Below are 26,739 nucleotides of genomic sequence, written 5' to 3' on the forward strand. Positions count from 1 at the left end.
AAATTTGTACAGTTTATTCTGATTTTATTCTGATCTACTTTTGATTAGTAAATCAGAATAAACTGTACAAATATAAACAATGATCATCAATAATGTTCTCACAGGTTATACTGAACATACTGTACATATCTCATTAAAAAGAGTTATGGTTTTGAGATAAACATAAAGCAATAGACATAAATGAGGAAAAACTTACTCATTGAAAATAATATTACTACTAAATAATACTTCAATTTTATAGTAGTTTTTCAAGAGCTCTCCTGACTTCTTTCAAATCCCAAAAATAAGTTTTCAATTTTAGTTTTTTTCTTTTTTAAATCATGATAGTGACTGTTAGAGCCTGGTAACATTTATAAACTATGCAAAACCAACATGAGGATGATAAATGTTGTTAATAAAGTTCTTAGGAAGAAGATAAGGATAAAGTAGGAGTAGTATTTAACAAAGGCTAGAGGCAAGGTGGCCAAATTACTATCCAGATGAAAGCCTAGCATTATCTGTTGACAGGACCTGTCCTTAATCTTTTCACTACACAGTAGTAGCTAAATTTTCACAATCTTTAAAAGTTGCTGCAAATTATAACATGGAAACTTTTGCACATAAGCGATCATTTTTCGTTAATTTAAAGGGTGTTTCTGTTGCCCTAGGGGCATGTATACAACCACCTTCTGTAGAACAGCCAATACTGGTTATCTATTGACCCTGATGAACATTACACAGCTAACTGTCATATTCAAAGCACAATGGAGAGAGCACAATAGGAAATCAATACTACAAACTCACTTTACCATCTTTACTAACAACACAAGACTGATTACATCACACACCAAACAAACCTATTGTGAAGAATGGGATCTCCATTGAAGATGAAACAGCTAGGAACAGAGGATGCCTTTAGTGCTTACAGTTGTTCAATGATCTAATGCTGAGAGGAGTTTAGCAGTACTGTAGCTGTCAGGAATATCAAAGAAAAGCCTGATTAATCAATGAAAAATTTCATTTTACTTATGCGCCTGTTGGCTATGATAGTTAGTGCACAGTAGTAACCTTTCTTTTAATATTTATAATGTTGCGTACATGACATTTTCATAATCGTACAGCCCAAGTACTAAATAGATGGGGAGTGGGGGAGAGTGTAGGGGAATTCAGTGATATAGGATCAGTTTGGCAATATGTAGGTTGATATACTGCCACTCTCAATGTACTGATCCACTCTGAGATGAGACATGTAATTATCTACTGTACTTAAATAATCCTGAATGCCTGTGAAAAACTAGGAGAACCTCCAAGAAAGTACTTTAAAGTACGCTAAAATTTGAAAACACGATTGAAAAATGTGTGAAAACACGATTGAAAAATGTGTGAAAACAAGCCAATGGACACTTTGTTTTGAGAAACTTCCCTTTCAGATGATGAACGTCATACACACTCAGAAAACGTCCGAAAACCTGATTTTCCAATGAAAAAAGACTATCACCAGAATAGGCTCCGAAACTTCGCGAATGGCTAAGATTGGGAAGGAGGTGATGGGCTGTGACCTGGAGGGAGTTTTAAGGGGGGGCACAGTGCTAAAATAGTACCAATTTTGAGGCTAGGTACGGTATATGGGGAAGATGCAAAAGTAGAGTCAAGACAGCTATGAGATGAGAGAAGTAATTACTGAATGACCTTTAAACTTCTGAATGGTATATTCGAAAGGAAGAGACAGTTGCGGGGGGGGGGGGGGGGGGGTGCTGGGGAGGTGGGATGATATGGTATACAGTGCATAACAGAACTTACAAGATATTGTATGTTAGGTAGATGGTGAAGTGGACAGATGTTGATTGGAGGCAGGTAAGAGAGCAGCAAAATAAACAGACAGGATCACACAAAGAAGACTACTTGCAGAGTAAACAATTGTAGATGGTCCAAGAAAGGACCGTAGCTAAACATGAAACTGACAAGATCACAAAGACTAGATGTAGTGGCATGTAAGGGGTCCTTGAGAAAGTTTCAGGGAAAAAACATAAAGCCCTCACACCCCTCAGGGTACAACACAAGTGGCAGACAGTACCCATTGGTACCTCTTATCAGTCTTGTCTGCAAACAATTGTAACAAGGTACATTATGGTTGCTGAATATCAGCAGAACAAACAAGGACTGACATCAGGTTGTAAGGTGCATTTCATTGTTATTGAAACGATCAAGTAAATTAGCATGATAAAGGATAAAAGTTGACTTTCATCTTACAGGCAGTAGAATTTTATCTTTCCAATTATTCTGGTTGTGATTTGTATAACTTCCCAAAATTGTTTTCCAAAAGTCTTAATGAAATAAATTCTCTACTGTAACCATAATAAACAAATCTTGACCAAAGATGAACCACTGAAAAGATTTAAATTTGAACCAATCATAAAATAACATTTCTAGCCTTGAACTACTGGTTCACGATCATCTGTTTTGTTGTCTACCGTGCTTTTTGCTTTTAAATCATGTTCCTTTAGAAGTACATTTTGGGTTGTGTTGTAACTTTGTGTCATTCAGATCAAGTCCTGTAAAAGCCCACTACATACTACACCACTTATCACGACTCTATGCAACTCTACTGTCGTTACGTGGAAAATCTTCGATCATCGGCTTCAGTCGGGAAACTTAACACGTAGCATTTTCCACGACTGGCAATTGTACAAGGGTTCACGACTGAAACTGTACATTTTACACGAATGTAAGATCCAATGACATGATAATAATTTGCAGGTAAACTAAACAAGCTCCGGTCAGTAACAAGCAAACAGTCGTTGCGTGTACCGATCAGTCGGTCAGTGAGTGGATATCAGCCCTAGGACCATTACTACTCTACTACTTCTTCTCACCTTTTGTGCTCATCATCTGGAACGGCCTGTGTACCTGTCTCTTGCCATATATTCCAACTCGCACACTTCACTCCTCCAACAAACTGTATTTAACTGTTCCTAAACCACGCTTAAAGACCTATGCTTACAGAAGCTTTGAATATTTTGGTTCATATCTCTGGAACAAGTTACCAGATCACATTCGAACATGCCATAAACTTTCTACATTCAAAAGTCTACCTAAGACCCATTTTTTCACTTGTTCTTTTGTATATTAATTTACTTTCTTTGTAAAGCGCCTTGAGCAGTGTCTTTTGTCTACTGATTTGGCGCTATATAAATCTCATTTACTATTATTGTTATTATTCACGATTAAAGATTTTCCATGTAATGAAAGTATGGTCAGGTTCCGGCCTACAGTATGCGGCAGGCTTGATATTCATATATATAACTGTAGTAAAAGGTTCAGTAATGTCATTCTCATAACTAATATAGATTTGTTAACAAAATTTACAGGAGGATCTTCCTCTAAAGTTTGGACAAGTGTAATTGTCTTTGAGCAGCACTCGATTGATCGGAAGGTCTGGTGAAATTGTCAGAAATTAGTCACCGACCTCAACAGGCTAAATATAGAGCATACGACACATTCTAGAAACCAAACCTGGTGAGTAGGAATAGATAGATAGCTATGGCGATACAACATTCTCTGCCACAGCAGTCATTCCCTTGTGCTAAATGTGGGATGTTGTTTAATCACATTCACAGTATGCAAACATGATCTTTTGTCACTTTCTGTTTGGGCAATGCACAGAAACTACCTCATCTGCCAAAACTATGGAAATTCCAAGAATTTTGAGCAATATATAGTTGTGTGGTATATTTTAGACCATTTTTAAATTTTTAAAGTTTAGACCAAGAAAAAGGATGTTGTAAATGTTTGCATACCAGCTGCTTGTGAAAATGAAAGTTTCTTTTTGATAGTTTGTAAAACTGATATATCTTTCTGGCAGTTCTGTGTTATAATGGGTAGTAAATTACAAATTCAAATGTTGTGAAAATCTAGATCATTGGGTGAGCTCTGTTACTGTGTATACAATGAGATTATAATCAGATAACAGAAGGATAAAATAATTTCAATTCAGCCGCCTACATATGTGTCTCCAACCCAGCCAGAACTATTTTGACCACCAGTGTCTGTCAACCTGCATGTGGTCATAACTGCTAGAGAATGCAAAGTGTTACCACATTTGACAAATACCGGTTATAAATGCCCCCCTGCGGTATAATTAATTTGCTCAATGATGCAGAGACAAAAGTTAAAAAGTTTCTTACTAATTACTGTACAACCTGTTTTGTGTCCTTCAAACAAAATATTGAAAAAGAGTGGAGGGAGTAAACAGACTTTGAGTGTAAAAATATCTCCATGAAGTGAATTTTACCAAATCTGTGGGTGGCAGAGTGAATTGCCCGGGCTACTATATCACCAATTTAATATTTACTTCAGTACTGGGAGCTCACTACCTTAAGGTTACAGACCTATACTGTGTGATAATAGCACATACTGTGGAATAGTTGGCTTGATAGTACTGCAAAGTGAATCAACAATTCTTTAATGGATCCAGCATAGGTTTTTAGTGTGGAAATGAAAATTCTTAAGGGCCCTAGTTAGGATTTTAATTTGGGATATATTCCTTGAGAGAATTTAATAAATATACTTAATGCAGTTTTGAGTTGAATTGGAACTTGTTTGGAATTTTAAAGTTCTAATTATTTGCTTTACTAAAAATTTGACTTTCAAAATGATGATATTAAAGTGAAATTTCTTAACGTTTTTAACAATCTTGGCATGAGATTTATATTAATATCAAAGTCTTAACATTGGCATCAATTAAATCGCCCTGATAAATCCCTAGCTCATTAACTTTTCATTTGTAGGAAAAGATATGAAAGTGTATTAATTACCATCACTTGTGTAATATTCGGTAGATTTGGTAAATTTGGCGGACCAAATTCCTGGCAACAGATTAACTTTAGGTGATGGCCAGTTCAAGGGCACAGAGTTGAGAGCAATAAAGATACATGAATAAATCAGCATGTGAATTGACTTTAATATTTGCATATATTTATACATAACAATGACTACAGGATCTTATACATCATGCATTTCATCTGTGTACAACAATGAATATTATTTATAATTACAACTACTTGTTTTCCCCCTTCCACCTCTTCCCATTTTCTTCCTCATTTTTCCCTTTCTTATCCTGTTTTCCTACTCCTCTATCCATAATACTCACTACCAGTTCCATTTACTTAAAACTAACATCACTTCACATTTGCCAGCCTCCATTAAGTCCGCCCTATATACTTCACCACAGTCTCAATAGTTTTCTCTGTCAGAGGTGTGTCCTGACATATTATGAAGATCTTGGCTTCATGTGAATACTGTACCTGCACATACTTGTCACTTATAACCTGACAATTCTGAAGAATGCACACAAACTTCTCCACCTTCCTATATCTGGGTTAAATATTTTATGACGCAGCACTGATATGAAACATGTCCATACTTTTTACCATGTTATGTTTGACATGAATGTATCTGTATTCAAAAGAAGACAGAATTATAAGCAGTTTTCATATCATCATTCAACTGTAGACACAAGATTGAAAGACCACTGTAGAGATATATTTATATATCACTGCATCATATTGCAGAATTTATCAGGGCAGTCGCAGGATGACGGGTGGGGGGCAAGGGGGGGCATTTTCCCCACTTTTTCTTAGACCTTGAGTTGGCTTTCTTATCCGATTCAGTCGGTACATTGGTTGGTAATATGCCACAGCAATACTGACAACTCTGCGATACTTTAATAATTATTTATAATTTGTAAAGGGAGAAAGTTGTAAGCTGGTTTGCTGGTTTGAGTGTCAATGGGCACCGTCTAGCCCTTCATTAACCTTAAGATTGACCATTTGCTACTTTTTTTGTAGCTATAATAAATCTGGCAACACATTTAGGCAGATAGCTATTTTACATTTTCAAATACACAACTATTACTGAGAAATAACCAATAAATATTGCACCATATTACATCCAGAGGGCTTTATAAAATCCAAAAATTTCTCAAAAGGCACGGTTTGTCCCCCCCCCCCCCCCGCCCACTTTCAGACATCAAATCCTGCCCCTGTATCAGGGTTTATATTTACCTGGGTACTGCATAGCAAAATGAAAACCAAAATGGGAAAAAAAATGGGACCACAAACTCACCGATGTAGATGTTTTCTTTCTTTCTATTTTTCAATATGAATCAATTGCTTCACCATTTCAATTTGAATTGCAACACAAATATGTCAAAGATGTGTGGAGCAGTTTTGTGTAAGAAGAACCATTGCATTTTTAGTGTTTTTCATATAAACACACTGTTTTATTACCGAAAAAACATTATGTCCGACATACTACACGAAAGGTAAACACATTGGAAAACTCTAGCACCAACTGTTTGCAAAATATGTTCCTATCTACCAAAGAAAATAAACAATATGACTGCATGAGCAAAGAAAGACATTAAAAGACATTAAAGTGACTCTGTGACATTACTTTCCCATGTCTTCACTCTTGTACATAGTCAATAGATGAACTAACATCAATGCTGTGACTTGTAGTACATTGTGACTTTGAGGGTCCAACACTAGGATGTTTGGGGAGTTGAGTTATGATATTGATAACCATCAGCAGCTGATTTACTGACCTGCAAAGGCTACAAGTGGGAATCTGTCATCAATGTTATAAAGTTTACTAGTTCATGGTGGATTAGTATTGTATCTTAACATTGACCTAACCTTTAACTTTATGCTGCAGAATTTGGTTTGTCCTGACAGTTTCACTCTGATTCTAGATTATCCAGTTCCGAAATCCAAACAGTTTAGATATTTTTTGTACTGTACATACGATATTGAACATGTTTGTTTCTTTAACTTTTGTTCCTTGCAGTCCAGTAAAATTCCAAAACTTACTGGTTTGGATATTTACATGTGACCAGCTTACCTGTCTCCCCACAACGTTAGCACCTCGCTGTAGGATATCCAAGGATGACAAAACAAATGATGTTGGCAATTTAGATGGTAGAATGAGAAGGTATTGACCGGAGAAGTCTGTCATAGAGGGCCCACAGTGTTAAAGGGTTACCAGTTCATTCTAGGTACCGTAGAATGAGGTGCTAAGGTTGTGGGGCGACAGGTAAGGGAGGAACGAAGTGAAATAAATTTCAATTTCAATATTAATAAGGACATGATGTTTATTTGTTTTTGCAAAAATGCAGTGCTTTTTGTTATCTTTTTCCCCCCAAATACTGTATTTCACATATAAAATGCATACAAGTACGTATCATAAACCAACAAACATTTGTTATCCAGATCTACACAGCTTTTTACACCCAGACAACGTTCTGTCTCGATGTGTCCTGATAATCCAGGATTTACAATTCAGCACTGTTCAACTACAGTAACTGCCCAATTTACCTTTATATCGAATGATACCATTTTGAGTGAGAACAAAGATCAGAATTTTGAATGAGTCTCCTTCTATTTAATTACTATTCCTGAGTCCTATGAAAGTATGAGCAAAATAGCTCCTCAAGTAATAAAGAACACAAAGCAGAGAACTAGCATAGGTAAAACTGTACAGACTAAGTTAGAGCTGATGCAGTTCTTCCATAAAGCTAATAGTAAATCTTAACTCCATGGATACAGCTGATGTATATATAGAAGATATATCTTAACTTGTTGTCAATATATATATACAAAGTGTGTTTATTGGGAAGTTGCAATCATTGTAACATTGGGAGAGCCCCTTTTTTGTTTTGGAACTTCTCACTATGCACTTCCACTTGACTATGAATTCAAAGTCTGCAATGCTCTGGCAGGATTACACAGAATTTGTTTGATTAAACCATCCCTCCATGTTGTTGGACTCAAATAGTTCTCACATAGTGGAGAGCCAATTTTCACAGGCGAGAAATATTGTTGTATTATTTGAGATCCCCAAAAAATAGGTTTAATTTGCTACCTGACTTTAAGGCAGAAGGGACAACCACTCTTGGAGCAGAGTCAAGTTACAGTTCCTGGGTAAAATTAAGAAGACCTCCTAAAATTCTTGATTAAAGTGCTGAGAAGACTCTCACTCTTAGAGACAAATTTTAAAGATCATCGGTATTACTGCTCCTTTAGTAACATTACTGTATGCCATGTGCAGTAGAAAGACCAACTGTTAGGAGAATTAACTTTTACAACGCAAACAAGAGGATCTCGATGAATTTCCTACCAGGGCCACAGAGATATGTTGATTGGAGTAGAGAGCCATCTGGAGGGAACCCATAGCTTTATACCTTACACTGCATGAGCAATGTAAAGGGGTATAGGCCACTAGGCTGCTTGCAAGCCTAAGAAGGCCAATATATCGGCCTATGATCCTGTCTATCTATGATAAGTGAAATTCCCACAACATGTTAACTTCTCATTATGAAGAATAATTTGCAAGTTTGCACCTATAACTCATACAGTATATATATATGCAAAGCTGAATTATTTATCATTTCCTAAATTTGGATAAGATGTTGGACCGAATGTAGATATGGAAGACTATCGACATAATTTTGAATAATGCCATCAAGGAATCTTTTTCTCAAGTTATCTACGATATTTCTGTTTTTATTCTTTCTTCTTTTTTTTGTGTCGCTGGGACTACAATGAATATACGATACAATGTGTTGTTTTCTTCCAAGCCTATGTTTCCTAAGCGTCTCTTATAGTGATGCCCAGGGCCATGTAGATGCACTTGCGAAGTGAGATCTGTGATACTGTATATGACCAAACCTTTTGAACTCAAATCTTTCAAAAGAATCTCTAGTTTATCTGTTAGACAGTTCAGAATGCCATTTTTACTGAAGATAGTCTGGGCTTTGATGTGGTTATGATAGCTGTGGTACTTAAATACTGTAGCACAAACACAGAACTGAATAGAAAAGTAAGCGTGGCTAGAAGCTCGCTGATGGCGACGTAAAAGAGATGTAATTGTACATTTTTCACAGTTTCATGTTTAGACAGTGTGTTTTGATATAGGTATCGGTTCTCGGATTTAGATCCGCAGGGCTTTTTCCCAATTCAAAACTGTTTACTTTTCAAGAATAATTTTTAATTTCGTATGAAGAGAGACAAAAAAGGAATAGTATTCGGAGAGCACAAAGGATATATCAGTGCTGTTATGTGATGCTGTATATTTCTTCGGTTTGAATTCTGTTACTCTCTTTTCGTGGGCCTTGACAGACTTTGTCAAAGTCTCCAAGGGTCAAGAGTAGCTGGGAAGGAGGTCACACAGGTGGTCCACAACAAAGCACGTTGTTGTCAATCTACACTTGTTCTGGAGCTTGGTTTGTAGTACAGTACTTGTGTCAACATATTGACCAAGTCATGTTATAAATATGTATAGATTCACATATAGTTAATACGGCTATTACTCAATATTATGTCTATCTTTGCAGTATTATTACCAAATTTTAGATTATAAACAAGTAATAGCAATTTCAGAACCTACACTGCTCTCACAGTAGCTCTATATAGATGTATAGGGTTCTAGCATACAATTTGAGAATGATAAAAACCTATTTGGAGGCCATTCTTGTACTAGATTGGTTTATATGCTAAATTATCAACATATCTACCTTGGAATACAACCAATTTATACTTCCATTACGATTTGTATGCAACTATTCAGAATTTTCAGCTATTTAAAAGAGTAGTATAAAGGTGTATAGATCCAGAGATAATGAAAGCCCTACATTATAGAAATGAGTTGAACAACCCTCAGTCCAAAATCCATAGATCTCAATTTGTCTTGTTCGTGCCTTTCACAGCCTGACACTGCAATTTTGTAAGCTTCGATCAAAACCAGATAAATTTAGATAAATGTTCTACCCGCCTCACTTCATTCAAATGTCACCGCTCAATTTCTATAAACCTCACGGGACCTCAACCATAAACTTAAAATGTAAACTCTAGGTAACTGAAACCGACATACTGTAATTTAGTTCCACCAATATACATTAAGAAATGTTACAACTTGGAAGAGTTGTTACAGTTGGATGTAGGTATACGTCTCCCGAAACTACAATGGCTTACTGCCAGCATTTAAATTTAGTCTCACCTTGACTAGAATTGACCGTTGAACAGCTCCCATTGACTTGAAGGCACTTTTATGGACTATATTTCCATTTCTTGGCTCGACAAGTAACATGACTGGTTAAGGTGGAAATGCGAATTTATCGGCCGAGAATCCACACGTAATGAACAAATATACAAGAAATTATGCATCACCCAATTCCACTTCTGTGTGTGTAAATCCACACAAAACATTTAGTTTCACAGAGTCAACATGACTCATATACACTGGTAACCTGTAGTAATAGGAAGCAATCCAGTATTCAAATTAAAATTCTTACTGTAAAACGAAATGTTCAGAGATTCGAAAGAGACAAGTCTAACAACTTCAAATGTTCAGGCACATCTGGTGGACAGATTTTATCAGTTAAATCTTTAACCATCTGTTCTGTGCAAAAACACTCCAAATTGCTCAAATTTAACTACTAAATACAGTGAATTTATATAAATAATACGCCTCTTTTCAATAAAACTTATTTTACTATGTGGAGGAGTATCGCACTGTGGGAACTTCACAGTTAATCTGTCTGCCTATTAATACACTGAACAATAACGCTATAGTGTTTGTGTACCGATATTTTCAATGGGAACAATCCTACGATAAAATTAACATTGTTACTAGAACCAAAGGGAGTGCAGTGACAGGAATTTGTAAAATGTGTTTTGATGATACTTTCCAGCCAAAAGTGATAAACAACTAGTCCCTATTTTTAAATTAAATGAAGTTCTTTTTCTAATTAGAGAGATTTCCAAATGACCTTAAAAAATATTTAGCCCCTGGTAATGAAAAAGCGGTTGAAAACTTTTCATAACGAGCCAATTACACACATATAAAGAATAATTAATGGATATCCATTTTCCCAAAGCTGATTGATTTAATTGACTGATATCACCTGATAAAGCCTTTCTTACAGCTTAATTTTTCTCACAAAACTTGTCAATAACTACTGTATCTGATTTTCAGTACGTAGGGAATAATTTTATGGTTAACATTTTGTAACAGAAGTTAGGAAAGTTATGAATAATAAAACACTAGGACTCCTGTGCATTTCATACACTTAAAAACTGAAATTTGACCGTTTTGAGTTGCATTTTACAATGCACTGAAGTTTTCACTGGTACTTTAAAAGTTTAATATTGAACAGACCTTTACAACAACAGCCCAATGGGCACTATGGTTCCTTGCTTAAATGGAATATTATAGTGTTTTATGTCATCACCCACTACCATAATATTTATGACCACATGTAGTTAGCTATTAATCAACAACTATATTCCAAGTTTGGATACAATCTGATTAAGGTTGTGGAGCTATTGCAATGTTAAAATTTAGGCCCCTCAAAACTGGGTCCAATAAAATGTTGCGCCTAAATGGTCCCAAAAATATTTGGCTCAACAAAGTGACCCCAAGTATATTTGCCCCCAAAAATTGAACCAAAAAAATGTGGGCCCAAATGGTCCCAAAATATTGGGCCCCAAAATTTCAGGCCCAAAAAATCTGTCTCAATTTGCATTTGAGGTGGATATAAAATATGGACCCACCCAGCCCAAAATGGGCCCGGATTTGTTTTGGGCCCAGATGGCCAACATGTATCAGATATTAACCAACAACTACATGTACAGTATACCAAGTTTGGCTACAATCCGACTTAAAGTCTCAATACACGTTTGCTGATGAATTTCAGAAAACAAATTTCCGAAGTAGATTCAATGTTTCTTATTCTAAATGCACTCTCCCCAGGTGGCTTTAATGGAAAAAAGCTGTCGCAATCGAAAGAAAGAAATTCATTTTCTGTTACCCTAAATGCACGAACGATTTACCATAAAATAACTGCGCCCGCCCATATCAGCATGTTCATTACACAAATGTAAACAAAATAGTCTACACATGCGGCCTGATCAAGATTTTAACGCAGTCCTATACTTGTGTAATCCACTTTTTCCAAAATTACACACACTGAATGGCAACTTTGCAAAGAAACTGCTGCTCAACAACATAATATGCAGAATTTCGTCAGGTCCCTTTGAAACGATCATCAGCAATGATCAGATTGCAAAAATCTTAATTGTAGTTTTCTCTCCCAGAATTACAGTAAATTATAAAGGATGACTGACTCAAAGATGCATACACAGCTGCTGTACCTCCTCAAATATTCTGATCACATTTTAGAATGAAACCTCCTTCACTTACCTTTCTCGACCTTAGATACTGATCTTTACTGTAGATAGCCCATGGGCGCAGTGCAAGAATGTTACCAGTTATTTGGCTAGGTAGATAGGTGTGCGATGGTAAAGCAGACAGGTAAGTGAGGAGTGAAGTAAATACCACCATTCTAGTTCCTTGACGATGAACTTTTTGGAAGAGACCTAGTTTATTCCTTTTCTAGATGCATCAAAACAATCTTAACACTAACCAATGACAGCGCGGTATGTATGGTTTACATCATAAACATGTCATAAAAAAACATTAAAGCTTTCCGTTTCAGACTATTCCTTGAAGTCTGCCCCACCTACCCTCCATTTTCTGCCATTTATGACTTCACAGTGGTACCATTTGTGTCCAATTTAATTATCAGGGTTGAGAGAAAATATCTAATATTTAAGATGTGGGAAATTAACATAGATCTTCTTTCCTCTAGGGAGACATTCACGTCCCCACTAACTGTCACAAAACGCACAATCAAACAGAAAACTTCAGACACTTCATTTCCATAAGATCTTTTTCTTCTGTTTTTTTGTTGGTTTGGAATAATTTAACATTTTTGTACAAAAGACACAGTTACTGAATATATTGTACAGCATGAATGGAACAATCATCAATCAGTAATATTTCTTATCTGTATTTTTTCAAAGACTAGAAAGGTGGCGATGGTTGCATTCCCCCCCCCCAACCCCACCCCTTGATGACCATTGTGCCTTAACACAACCAAGACGGTCTCAATGCCTTCCAGATGTACAGTAGACTTAACAGTTGGTCTTGGATATCTTTAGACAGGTCTTTTAGTTCATGTTTATAAACAATTTGAGGCTGAAACTAACCAGTTAAACTCGTGGTTCCTTAAAGCAGCTTTTTGAATTGATTTTAATAAAGTTTGCAGGACTGAAATTTAAATTCCATAAAAACGTACTTAACAGTAGGTCACTGGCATGAACAGCCAAGGTTGATTTCAAGTTCTTAAGGAAAAAGTTGAATATTCCTACATACCACTGAATTTGATATATTATTACATCAATATTGTAGTGAACTTGAAATCACACACGGCTGATGTGTAGAAGTACAGTACTGTACACACATTACAGAGTGTCTAGAACTTCTATGAAATCCCTATTAAACTGTTAAGTCAGTTCACCAAATTCATTATTATTATACATGGAATTCACATCCCAATCATCCATTTAGCAGGGTATAATATTTAGTGTTAAAAGTTTGTGTACTGTAACAGTTTCCAAGGCACTATAACATTCTTTGATTTCTGTGAACAAAAACTGAAATCTTTTTTTTTGTCATAGAGGTAAGAACTGAATGCAAATTGCAATAGGAAAGTAACCATAAATCTCTTAATTTTTTTGCAATCAACAAAATAAACAACAAATAGATTGACCTTGACCTCTTTTTGTAACTTATTCATTCCTGACCTACTATACTATCATAGTATTCACCGACAACATGAATAGCACAATATACATAACTGCTGTACACTGTAAATACTGTACTAGGCTATCAACACCAAAGAAGGAATTGCAGGAAAGATTTTATCATCTGTCTTCACAATTGGCAATCTCCCAAGAGTGACTATGTAAATATTTTTCATTAATGGCTGAATATCATATCATATGCCCTCCGGGGATAACAGAGGTCCCAAAATGCCCTTATGAATAATCAGATTGACCCTATGCTCCCCTCTAAACATCATGTATGTTGATAGCTATAATTAATGTGCATTTTATGTCTGCAGCAAGTGGATAGGTACAGTAGGTGCCTATAGTTGTCTACAGTGGTACAGATCATGTGCAAATCACAATGTTATCTGGGTATCTGGAGAACTCTGGAGTTGTTCATCACAAAGATCTTTTGCAGAGAAGCCAAGATGATGGTTGGGGTTTGAGAACTTTCCGTTTAATATACCTAGAATGTTGGTAAATCTGTATCTGTATCTTTTCTTCATGTTCATTATTCATCTTTGTCTCACCAACTATCTCATTGCATTGCTTATAATCAAATGACAAGTTCAATTAGCATGTTAAACCTTCAAAGTTTTTCACAGACAAACTCACCACAAACCTTTCTTTGTTCCACTACAGGACAATTTGTTTCCCTCCATTTTGAACTCCTCAGTTTAAGGATGAAACTAAAGTTCTTTAAGAATCAACAAGGGATCCAGCCATACAACATTTCAAAGACAAATAAATTATGTTTTAATGTCAGTGGGGGTGCAGACTGCTGAAATCATTGAAATTGATGTGAATTGAAATAAAAAGCCTGCAGAAAATTTTATTATCTACCCATACAAAAGTAACATGAAATCTACATTTTAACGACTGTGTCTGTCATCGCCAGCGTTACAAACATAACACATGTTGAGTTTACATTCGGTCCGGGAGTTGTTCATACCTCGCTGACTCGGACTTCAAATTTTGGTAAATAACATCTATGTTATATACTGCTAAAAATATCACCTCATTTTTCAGAGAGTAACACATTGTGAACACCAAATCTGAGTCCAGGACAAACATCTTTTATCTTTCTTTAGAAACAAGAAAGGGCCTCTTGAACAAAAGCAGTATATAAATATATGTATATTCTGTACCTTGGTTGCATAAATAATCGTGGAGATCCATCAATTTTTCAAAAATGTCACCGCTGTGGGAAGCATAAATACCTTTTACGACATGAAATTTATCACCATACTCAACATAAACCTAGCACATACTTCGAGCATTACATCTGTAATGTTTTCCCTCAATGTACTCTGGTACATTGGACAATAAATGGTTGGAGGAAACATCCAGGGTTTGACAAGGTTTCCAATTTCTAATTCATGACATTTCCTTCTCCCTGAAATTTCTGCTGTGAGAAGAACATGTACAGCATACATGCTACACAGTATACTGAACTTAACAAAAAGGGTGTCAACATGATGTTCTTGAATGTTCAGTTAATTTCAAAGGACTAATGTTTGGTCAAAATTGAGGAAGTTAATTAGTGTTGGGCACATTATGAGTATTGTGCATGCAATTGGTAGTGAACGAATCCAATGGGTAATACCGGTCCTATCTGTATCGGTACAGTTTCCATCAACTGGTGATAATTGGCAACCGACATGTTTTCCGAGATAATATTGAACATATTAAAATTACATACTACAATAGTCTGAGAATATGCAAACATGTGCGATTTAATCCACATTAGCAGATCTATAAAGCATTAGCTTTTGGAGGCTTATATTATAACAACAAAATATAAGAAAGACCAGATATTGATAAAAGCCAATATTATAGTGAATTCGATCAACACTAAATACAGCAAGGATTACATTTACATTCGATGTGCTCCAAACTGAGCTCTCTAATCTATCGCCACCATGTTCTTGATGCAGCTTTTCGCAAAATTTGATCAGCAAAACATTACTCAAACTGTGATAATTGCTCATTGGAACAAACTTAGACTGCCTCTTTGAATTTTAATCAGTAATTTTAATTTATCAGTTTGTTGTTACATGGTGTTGATGAAAATTGGTTACACTAAGGAGTGTTAACTCAGTGGTTAACGCGGGTGCCTTCCAATCATAAGGTCCCCAGTTCGAGTCACTCCAAGATTAATGTATGTCGTCCAGTTACAGAGTTGTTGACAAGTGACAATTCATAATCATGGACGTTAAATATGAATCTATTAGAAACTGACTTCGGTCAGCTCGAGGCTTTGATAAGCCAATGAGGCTTCTTCGCAAGTTCCTGCTTGCAGGAGGATCTAAAAATAAATATACACAGAACATACATACATACTTCACTGAAAACATTTCATAGCCCACCACCCACCCACACTACCCACAATTGGACATTTCTTCACACTTTTTCTTTTCTTTAACTCTAATATTTTTACTTTCAGAGTTTACTTCAATTACTAGAGAAAACTATGATGATCTCCTTCGTTTATGAGAGTCAGCTAAATTTAACCAACAAATGGAAGTAACGATTCCATCAAGTAGTCAATTAAATATGCACATATACAGTACTTACTGCTTTTTTAGCATCTCAGCCAAAGTAGAATGATAAATTGATCTACGACTAAATATATGACATGATTCAAAAATGATGTTTGACTTCAATTGAGGTCATTGGCCTCTCATATGACATCCAACATTCATTCAATACACCATACTACTAAGCTAGCTGTAAAGTCACCAGTAATTTATGGGGATCTGTATATTAATGAAAACCTTTCTGTTACCTCTGGGGTAAAGCTGTAAGGCTGGTTAGGGATAAAAACATATCGTTAAACTTTTACTGCATAAAAATATGTGTCAAGTTCACGCTGAATTAATGCTTAAGGCTATTGATCTTGACTTCCCTCGTAATACCTGTTTTGATGCACCATTTTATAATAGAAAACGGTTTAACTTGATATGACTGAATTAGGTTATGAAAATTGCCCTGTGATCTCCTCCGCACCAGGTATACATGTCCGACAATTTAGGTTACGGGACAATCTTGGTCATCTGTGAAATGCACACTAGTTCTACAATCACTGAGGGCCGTAGGGGACATAACCTGGAGTCCACTGTGGAGAAATGATTGACCATGGCAGGTTGGCAGTGGTCAGCAAATTTGTCCTACATCTGAAATTTCAAATATTTAAGCTAGAAAGTGGCATACAAGTAATATATTTATATATTTTTAAAGCAAAATATAACAAAATCACACAACCTATTAATCAGGATTTGGGTTGCACCTGTGCTTCAAACCCCTTCTGAATAATTGTGACCAGAAGGGGCTCTGAGCCATTTTCAGAATGACCTCTTTTTGGGTGGTAGTTCTGATAAACTTGATAGATTAATAACTTCAACTTGTGACTGTAATATCTAGGTTTATCTTACCTCAGGACTTCAGTACCCTTGATAATTACTGAACTCAAATTGATGTTATAACTGTTTACTAACACTCAATTGATTCATTGCTTTGTAAGTTTGTACAAACAATTATTGTGGGCCGACAGCAAATTTACAAGATAAAAGATCAACACTCAAATTTAAGCTTGTTAGTACTCATTGTCAAGTTCAGAAATGAAATGGATAGCTGATCTTGGTTAGAAACAACAGTACTTACCTGTATATGGTACACTACTACAAAAAAAACTTGGGTCTATCTTCTTTTTGCCCCCCCCCCCCCCGTAGATGAAATAAATAAATATTTGCGAAGTTGAGGAAATCAACCGTTAAACATACCAGCCTTGAGGACAAAATATAAAAGGGATAAATGATGCAGTTCAATTCAAATTACATAAGTATTTGACTTAAGCCAACTATAAATTTCATTTGAAATAGTTTAATCAAAATTCCTAGCGACTAAAGTCTTTACAATTTCCGTACCATTGAGAAACTGAAATTTGGATTGTTTAATACACATGGTGAGGGTCATTTGGATTTTTTCCCTTCTCTGATCATGTTTTTTGTTCTCATGGTCATTACATTTAATAGCTACCAAGAGAAGAATAAAAGTGGCTTACAGTAGCATCTTTAGTGTTTATCATTATAGAAAGGCCAACAAAACAAACAACCCACTCTGATGTTTATTTATGTGCATACATACATGCACACATGTGCATGCTTTACAATATAACAATGTGCAACAACACTGTGTAACTCACTGCTACTGTAGCATAAATTTAAAAGAAAATTAAATAGATACATAACTTAAAGGTTAAAAAATATGGTTTTGTCTCAAGATGAATAACTATGAAACCATCAACTATGAAACCATTAACCATTTATTTTCTCTTCTTTCTCAGGACTAGTTAATGGAACCAATTCACTACTAACTAATGGTTTTCAAACTTAAACATCCAATGAGAACAAACATTAATTTGGACTCTTTAATTCAAATTAGAACATTTTTCAAGTGTTTGCATAAATTTGCATATATGGTAAACTTTTAAGTTTATAAAAGTTTCTAAACATTTAAGTCTCATTTGTCATTTCTATGCCATTTGGCTGCTTTTGCAGTGCTCAGGAATTTGCTGTTACTTTCCAAGTCCATCAAAACACTGGGTCTAGAATAATGCAGAGAATCTTCAAGTGTCCTTCACTTCTACAAGCAAATTACTCAAATTATTTGCAGGTCCTACCTGTAGGAGCCTGTGCAATTAACCTTCAGGGACACAAAAATCGAAAGATCCAATTTTTGACATTTCATTGTAAAAGAGAGAGAGATACTTTAATCATCTTTTCTTGAATTTCTACGCTTAACTATTTTTTTTTTTTTTAAATCTTCCTGACTCATCCCTCAGACATGATTTAAAATAAAATCCTCTTACACTTATCTATTAAATATTTACCAAACAGTAAAATCCTGCATTCCAGCCCCCCAAAAGAGAGAGAGTGGCAAAAATGCGACTTAAATGGGGATTGTTTTCAATTTCAGCAATCCTCTGTCCTTGGCTTTTGATTTGCTTCAGAATTATAAAAGTAGGCCTCTAACAATGAGACATTACTTATTGAGGGAAATTTATCAACTTCACAGAGAGCTTTTCATTTAATTCCTACAAAATCTCTCTAATTCCTAAGAAAGGGACAAAATAATGGTCTCACTTGACAAATCACTGACAACAAGAACTGACTTGGGTTTTTGAATAAGATAAGGAGGTTACAGACTGCAAACAGAACCATTGTTCACACTCAGGGGGGAAGGATTTAACCCTATCAAGGCGACCAACAGTCAAAACCTTTTGTCATAGATTCTATTGATTTTTCAAACTGTTAGGGATCTCCTGTTGGTCAGTGACATTCACACAGAATGGTTTAACTGACCACTGATTCCTATTTAGACATTCTTTTACCTCTTAACATCAAGGGAAAAGACAATGAATGTCTGGTTTAAATGGAATAGCAGCTGTGGTTTACCTTAAATTTGAAGTATTGAATAGCTAAAAGTGACTCACTACATAAACTAAAAGTTACCAAACTTTACAACACTGTGAATAAACTGTGCAGGGGGGGGGGGGACCAACTTGTGTTATCTTTCTTACAACAACAATGGACCATTATATAAACTATCCTACCATACATCATGTACACATCACATTGAAAGTGATTGCTGTATGGTACTGTATAGTGGGGTTGTTTTCACTTTGCAAAAGAATTTTCTGAAGTAAAGGCATTTTCCAAGATACAGTATTTAAAACCCCGTGAGCACATATATACTAAGTGTTTACTCTTCCAAACACTTAATATGTTTTCATACTCTACTAATATTACATCTTTATTGGATAAGCAGTTTGCTAACAGTTTTGTTTTATATTAATATAACATTTACATTGGTGCAATTTCATGAAAATAAAAAACTCTAATTGTTGATTCTCTCACATTAAGTTATGAATTCTGTTAAACAGATTTGCAGTACACTACTTATTTAATGCAAATATTGAATTATAACAAATTACCCCCATATTGTAAGATACTGCAAGGAAAAATTTAGTGTTCAAATTGTTGTGTTTTTGTGCATTTTTTAAGGTTTTGAATACAAAAACTACTATAGATCTATACATCTTTACATTTGTACAACAACATGACCGTTTGTATCTATGCACTTTACAGTTCCTCACTGGATGGCCTATTCCCTCTCCTGTACTAGCACTTACTGTATGCATCTTTGATGTAACATGCTTCGCCAAAAAACTGTTTGTCATATAATAACATACATATAGAAATGATTGTACTGTATCCTATTTTGTGACATTTTATTTCTTCATACCTAAAAAGTTAAAAACTAGGTGGGGGTAAAAGAACTTGATAGATGTTTTTCTTCGCCATTCAAACAGTCACAGTTTACAAGTCACTTTCAAATAGGGTCACATCTATGTTAGAAATCCCATCAAATGGAAGCTTGTTTATAACATCAACCATTGGTGTTCCGACTGTCTTTGTAGCTATAGTAGCATTTCATCAATAGACGCTACCGAAGTTATGTCAGGCATTATTGTAACCACTTTTGTCATGAATGACCCTTTCAAACTTCTGTTTAGACATCTTAAGACAATTTTAGTAACATGGGGGCGATAAATGACATTTATTTTAACATATTTTCGGAAGGTCCTTACATAAAAAAGAACAACATTCTGTACAGAAAGATGATGAATCCTTTTTTTCGATTCTATAAATTGATGACATTTGGTTTTACTGACTTTTGACAGTACATTACCGGTAGACTAGCGTTACTCGATCATGATATCAAAAAACAAACTTACTCAAACCTTTTTCACATTGTCAATATTTTAAGAATGATACCACCATAAATGATTCAGAGAGGCCTGATCTCTTTGAGATCCCTAGATGATCAAAACTCTAGGAGAAATGTAGCTAAAACCACTGATAGTCTAGGTCTGTAGTTTGGTCAACTAATGGCCTAACTGATAAACCTCATGGGCCCATCCAATGTTGCTTTGGACCATTTTGTTGCATCCACAATTAATCCTTGGAAACAGGCTTAACCTTGCATTATGTTTTACGGTTGTTGCTTTAAATCATTTTGGCCAAGCCGTCAGTAGTACAATCATAACAGGTGATATAACTCCATATATGACTCAGAGAGCTAAGTACTGCTTGTGGTCACAACAATTTGGCTGCAACAAATTTGAGATTTATGGACTGTTCATGATTCATCATTATTATATCAAAATAATTTAACGTAATGCTACTAATTACTTTTGCATAATTTGCAAATCATACATAAGTTTATCCCTAATTTCATTTTTCTCAGTTTGACTATATGGATTGGTAACAAGTTCTAGCTCAGTTCCACTTTCCAGAGCCTTCTCTTACTTATTAAAAATGAGCTGTCAAATATGCCAGTCCATAAAACTTTTTGGATGGGAGTGGGAAAGTGGTCAAACAGTTTGGATAGGAAGGTGAGTATTGTATAGTTAAAATACCCAAGTTACATACAGAACATTATGATAGGTGTTCCAATGTAGCTGTACAATTGTTGTTAAACAGTTCAAATTTCAGGTAAATTCTTATTATGTTTTATAGTTACATCGCCAGTGGGACTAATGTAGTTGCAATTTGTACTGCAATGATCCACCTCAAAGGAGAGATTCTAAATACAATACTACACATTTCTTAACTTTGACTCACTTTACTTTCACTAACAATTATAACAAATGAGACCACTGCTACAATATCTGGTTTGTAATATAAATCTCTCAAGTAAAGTAATTTTAATTCCTGTGACTAATGTGTCTTTTTGGATCATCCATTTTGTGAAGTATTCTGTTGCCTTTTTGGTTAGGCACAAAGAAAAGAACAATTAGATGATACTAACATTAAAAACAGTACTGTTTAAGAAAAGGCAATACATTCCAACCAACTATGGAAATATTATAACCAAATGCTACTGGTCACCAAATATTTTGACAATGTTTGTTTTGTTTGCGTGACCACAGAGCAAACTACCATTGGACTTTAAATATTTTCAAACAGTAATTATTTTTTTAAATGAGTCCAGTACAAACTGCTAATACTTGATAATTCCCTCTCGCAACGTAGCCAGCGGGCTAACTGTTGGACTTAAAATATTTTTAAAAAATGCTGGAAACAATGTATGTTGAGTCATTCTCAAAATTAATTTGTCAAAGAGTGATTTTGCTAAAATGTTTTGCCAAGCCTAGACTGACAGCGACAATGATGCCACTGGTTTCGTAAGCTGTTGTTCACAAGTTGCCTAGTATTCTGCAATTATTGCCCTTCTTGTGGTGTGTTTCCAAAACACAGTAAGCCTACATACAGTAAAAGAGGTTCTGCTTCTCCTTATTGTGGTATTCAGTTGGTGCTTATGCTAGCAGCTAAGACGGAAATTTAGGACTTATTAAAAACTGCGTAGCCAGTACTGTAGCCTGGATCATAATGTACTATATGCTAACACAAGCACATATCCTACCAGTGGTCTATCATTTTCGGTTTCACTTAAATATATTGCCTATATTTTATATACTTCACAACAGTCATGATGACAAGGGTAAAGTGATTCACAGATAATATGGCAACCAAAACAAATGCTTTTGTAATAATAGTGTGGTCCCTAACATCACACTATTGAATGGTTGGATCATACTTCATAGCACACTGAGTACACCACAGCCTACGCTGATCTAGACTGTGCTTGGTTACGGTCCTCACGATAGTCAGCGTCGCAAGCAACGTAATCATGAACGGTGAATTTGTGGCTGACATTGATTTGCACGAAAGTGAAAACCGTAGGCCTAAAGTTTCTTACCTTTCTGCGAGATCTTGGCTCCGCTGCCTCCATCTTACACGTTCAATTGCTCCACATGATGTCAAAATATTTGCAATGACTGACATTACGATTATACCTATCCATATATTCCGTTAAATTCCTGACATTAGTGGTAATCTTATGACAGCTACCGATTTCACTATCGGTATCAATTACTCGTTAATACGTATACGTGAGTGTGTGTGGATGTTGTTGTGGGAGCTTTGTGTTGGATAAAACGTATGGAAAGTACCTGTTCAAAATAGGCGAGAAGTCGGCTGTTCCAATAAGACTAACTCCCTCTCATATACTTGTGTCGTCTGCTGGAGATTCAAGTGTCAAGAAAACAGGGTAAATACGGGAAGGCAGAGAACGGAAGCCAATGTGGAGGAAGGGGTCTAGACTCTAGAGGATGACAAACAAGGGTACATACGTGGAGAGGATGGGGAAGGGTGAATGGTTTGTTTCCCAATGGAAAATATACACCCCTTAAAGCAAAGGATCGAAAGGACAAGATGAAGGAAACTAGCCAGGGGATGAGGAGAGCAAAGAGTCAGGGAAAGGGGGAAGGTAAATTATGAAAAGGGAGCAAACTGTTCAACCACTATTGTAAGTATTTTTATGGTGGCGGAAGCAATGATTACACTTACTTATATCTTCAGGATTGTTGTAAATATTGTTTAGCAAGTTGTACTTCGTACTGCTAGTAATTGATGCACATTTTCTTTAGGTGCTGTAGTTATGGTTGTGTTTGAATCATCTTTACGCTTGTTCAATGAAGGGCATCTGTGCAACATTCTTGAGATTGGTGGGGTCGGGATATGAAGGGTATTAAGAGTCACCCCAATGCCTAGTACTGTTGAAATTGGCGGGGCAAGAGGCCCGCATGGATATTATACCTGCGAAAATTGTTGCGAGCCACCATTGGAGGTCGTTGTCAGGATGTCGCCCCGGTCGTGATCATATTAATGTCAACAGTTGGGATAATTCCTTGTAAATATCACAAAGTTGAGGGGTTGAGTCTTGTCACCAATTGGGCAATGCCTTCTCACACGACTTTACAACAAATAAACCCTAGTCACAACAAAAAAATGGTTGGCTGGCACTCTTTTTTTGCAAATACAAAGGATCCAGCTGAATGATCTAGCACTGCCACAGGCTGTACCCCTCAATCGAAAATAAAAACAATCCTTCACCTCACTTTGAAAAGTTTGTGTGTGGAAGGGAGGGGTGGATTGCTGTACCCGGCTTGTTCTTTTCTTCTACGACTGCACAGAGAATGTTTTCAGAGAAATATATCAACCTCATGAAAAGCACAAACTTACAGGTTCAATCAAACGGGGTTATACGATACTTGTTTTCCACACCAGTGGGAGAGGAGGGGGGGGGGGACATTACACAACCCCAGCCATAGGCCTATTCCCGGTATACTTTACAATGTTATCACTTGGTTCAAAGTCCTGGTTTTTGGTTTTGGTTTATACCCTTCCTCACTTGTCAATTCTAGTAAAGCAAAAAGGTGGCTTGTGATTGCCTTTTGCGTCGGTTTGGTATTGACATCCAATTCTTATAACCTTGATCTTGTCGGTTGTACTATTTAAAATGAACTAAACCAGGTGATTGACTCAGTTTGACTCTCATTTCTGTGTACAGTGCTAGCGGGTCTTACACATGTTATTCAACAAGTGAAGCATACACGGCGTGGATTTTATAGATTTTTTTTTGTGTTCGAATTAGCCTTTAAAACATAATAATTGGAGCGTTAGAGTGGTGTCACATGCTGAGTGTGTCGTAAACATTAAGTTTCTTGACCCGTGTTATATGGGTATGAAGATTGGACGATAAATGTGGAAACATTCCACTATAGGCCAATGCCACATACATTTATAGCATCAAACAGTTTCTGTCATCTGACAAAATAATGCAATACCACTAGATCAGATTTTATAGAGCAGCGCTAACCGTAGCATCAAACGCGCGCTTCTACACTTAGAGACCCCGATACAGGTTTGAGATTGGGGTGCGGAACTTGGAAGGGGGGTGAATGCCAGGTTGTAGGATTCAGACCCATGTCCAGTAATATTACATTTGCCGCCAGCGGAGGCATGTACCACATAGGCCTACCAGACTCGCTCGAAATTCACCGCTGTTAAAAAGAATGGCAGGGTCCGTGTTATCAAATCAGTGGCGTGCACAAAGGGGCAGGGAGGGGAGGGGAGGGGGAGGGGAGGGGGAGGGGGCAAGTGTGACATTCCCCACCTCCATCGTGAGTTGAGGAAATATCGTTGTCGGGAGATATTCCAAATTTCAAACTTAAAGTATTTATTACCCAACCCAAGTTGCGTTTAGACCTAATTTATAGTTGCAATATGCCTCAGAATGAACCATTTGACATCTCAGTTTTGAATATGTTTCAGTTTCCGCATTCAACGAACGCACAACTACACCCTCATTCAATTTTTTTTCTGTCCCGCTCACAGCACGTCCATGAAGCTTCACGTCCTTACCAAAACCTGACTCATCGGGGTAAATTTGGCCACCGTGATATTCCGTCACTGCAACAAATTTTATATTAATTAATTTAAGTCTGTCAGCTGACAGTTTTAGACTCTCCCTGTGTAACAATGTGTCTTAATTCTGTCCTCCTGTAAAATGAGGTTGGCCCGACCATAACTTTTCTAGGGAATTATGTTCTGTCCGGAATGCTGCCCATGATGCTATTTGAATAGCTCAGTGCCAAGCAGAATTTCAGTGTTAGTAATGTATATACACGGCTGTTCCGGTTTCTCAAGATATTCATATTTAAAATACATTAATTCTTTTGAATCTTACTTTAAGATTAATTAATGATGAAGTCGGCTCCTCAACGGAGGCGTAAATAGCCTATATATTAATCCATTGATTTATAAATTCCAATAATTCAGTGAAAACATGTTTTTGATTCTTCATATTATTAACAAGGGAGCATCCTTGGAAGATATTCCGACATCTTTCCTTGACAAATTTGTAATTACATTGTAAACGTGTTATTTGGGGCCGTTTAAGTCGTATGTTTAATGAGTTTTGTGTTGCATCTGTGGACCTGACATAATGGACCTGTATGTTAAACTATGTAAGTAATCCAACAAATTAATGAGCCAAAGGTGTTTATAGGGTGATTCTCAAAAGTCATAAGTGTATGAAAATATAACCTGGACTGATACTGTTTTTAACTGTCTACAGCATAACAAAATTAACGCCACATTTTAAGCCACTATTCTCAACGTCTGGAAATAACCGAACCTTGGTAGAAAAGTTCTGGAATTTTCACTTAATATTTAGCATATATTCAACTTGTGTTCAAAACTGACGACATTTAAGTTAAGGTTTGACTGACCACAATGCTGCTCCTGGGCCGCCGTACCCGACAGGCTATTTACCAGAGAGCTGCCGTCCTGACTTTGTTAAGGCTGTATATCACTGTTGCAACGTCAATAGTTTTTGTATATTCTTTGAGATACTTCAAAGATGATGATGTATGTGAAAGTAAAAATTGGTCATTTAATTGCCCGGCAATCTTTCCATGGATTCAGTTGAATAATCCAGCCAGTGTCGTGGATTGTAATTTAATTTCTTAGCTACCACTGAGAAAAGTTGACGGAGGAAAGTAACATACTCAGGCTTGAACTTCCAAGTGAGACCCTCGCTGAAGCTAGGTCACTAAGTCCTGTTCCGTTTTCTTTCTTGTCAGTCCTTCTTTTTGGAGGAGACCTAGATCGGGAGACCTTATGGACGGGTCCAACTTGCCCGGATGTAAAAACCCGGCGCGTTAACTGCTTCATGTAGGCATATTTACGGCTTCTAAAATCAATCCAAATGGTTTATATTTAGAAGGAGAAGAGAGGGGAGTGAGGGTTACTAATGTCTCCTCTAACCTTGCCTTCTCCAAGTCACATTTTCTACACCAATGACATGTCATCAATATTGCCATCAAATATGCTACAAAGTGAAACGATGGTCACCAGTGACGCTCCAACGTCAACATAACCCATACAAAAAATTCCTGCATGAAATCCTGCGGGATTTTATGCAGGATCCTGCAGGATTTATGCCAGGATTTGGCCACATCCTGCATGCTTATGAAGGATTCCTGTACATGCATCATGGAATCCTGCATGCATATGAAGGATTCTTGTACGTTTGGAAGGAATCCTGTTCCATATAGCCT

At 36.3% G+C, this 26,739-nt stretch overlaps 1 protein-coding gene across 3 annotated transcripts in view; it reads right to left on the minus strand.

The window, feature by feature from the left end:
• The window catches only part of LOC139981065 (tetratricopeptide repeat protein 28-like), a 109,581-nt gene extending 86,827 nt beyond the window's left edge, over nucleotides 1–22,754 (minus strand). For 2 of the 3 annotated variants that reach the window (XM_071993213.1, XM_071993209.1), the window contains exon 1: nucleotides 10,033–10,518. In XM_071993213.1, coding sequence (XP_071849314.1) covers nucleotides 10,033–10,122 — 90 coding nt within the window. In that variant the 5' untranslated portion in view covers nucleotides 10,123–10,518. Of the gene's footprint in view, nucleotides 1–10,032; nucleotides 10,519–22,532 lie in introns of those variants that run through there. The other variant, XM_071993210.1, reaches the window with a different exon arrangement.
• Between the last annotated feature and the right edge of the window lie 3,985 nt (nucleotides 22,755–26,739).

Source organism: Apostichopus japonicus, chromosome 15 (assembly GCF_037975245.1).
Source record: "Apostichopus japonicus isolate 1M-3 chromosome 15, ASM3797524v1, whole genome shotgun sequence".
NCBI classification, from domain to species: domain Eukaryota; kingdom Metazoa; phylum Echinodermata; class Holothuroidea; order Aspidochirotida; family Stichopodidae; genus Apostichopus; species Apostichopus japonicus.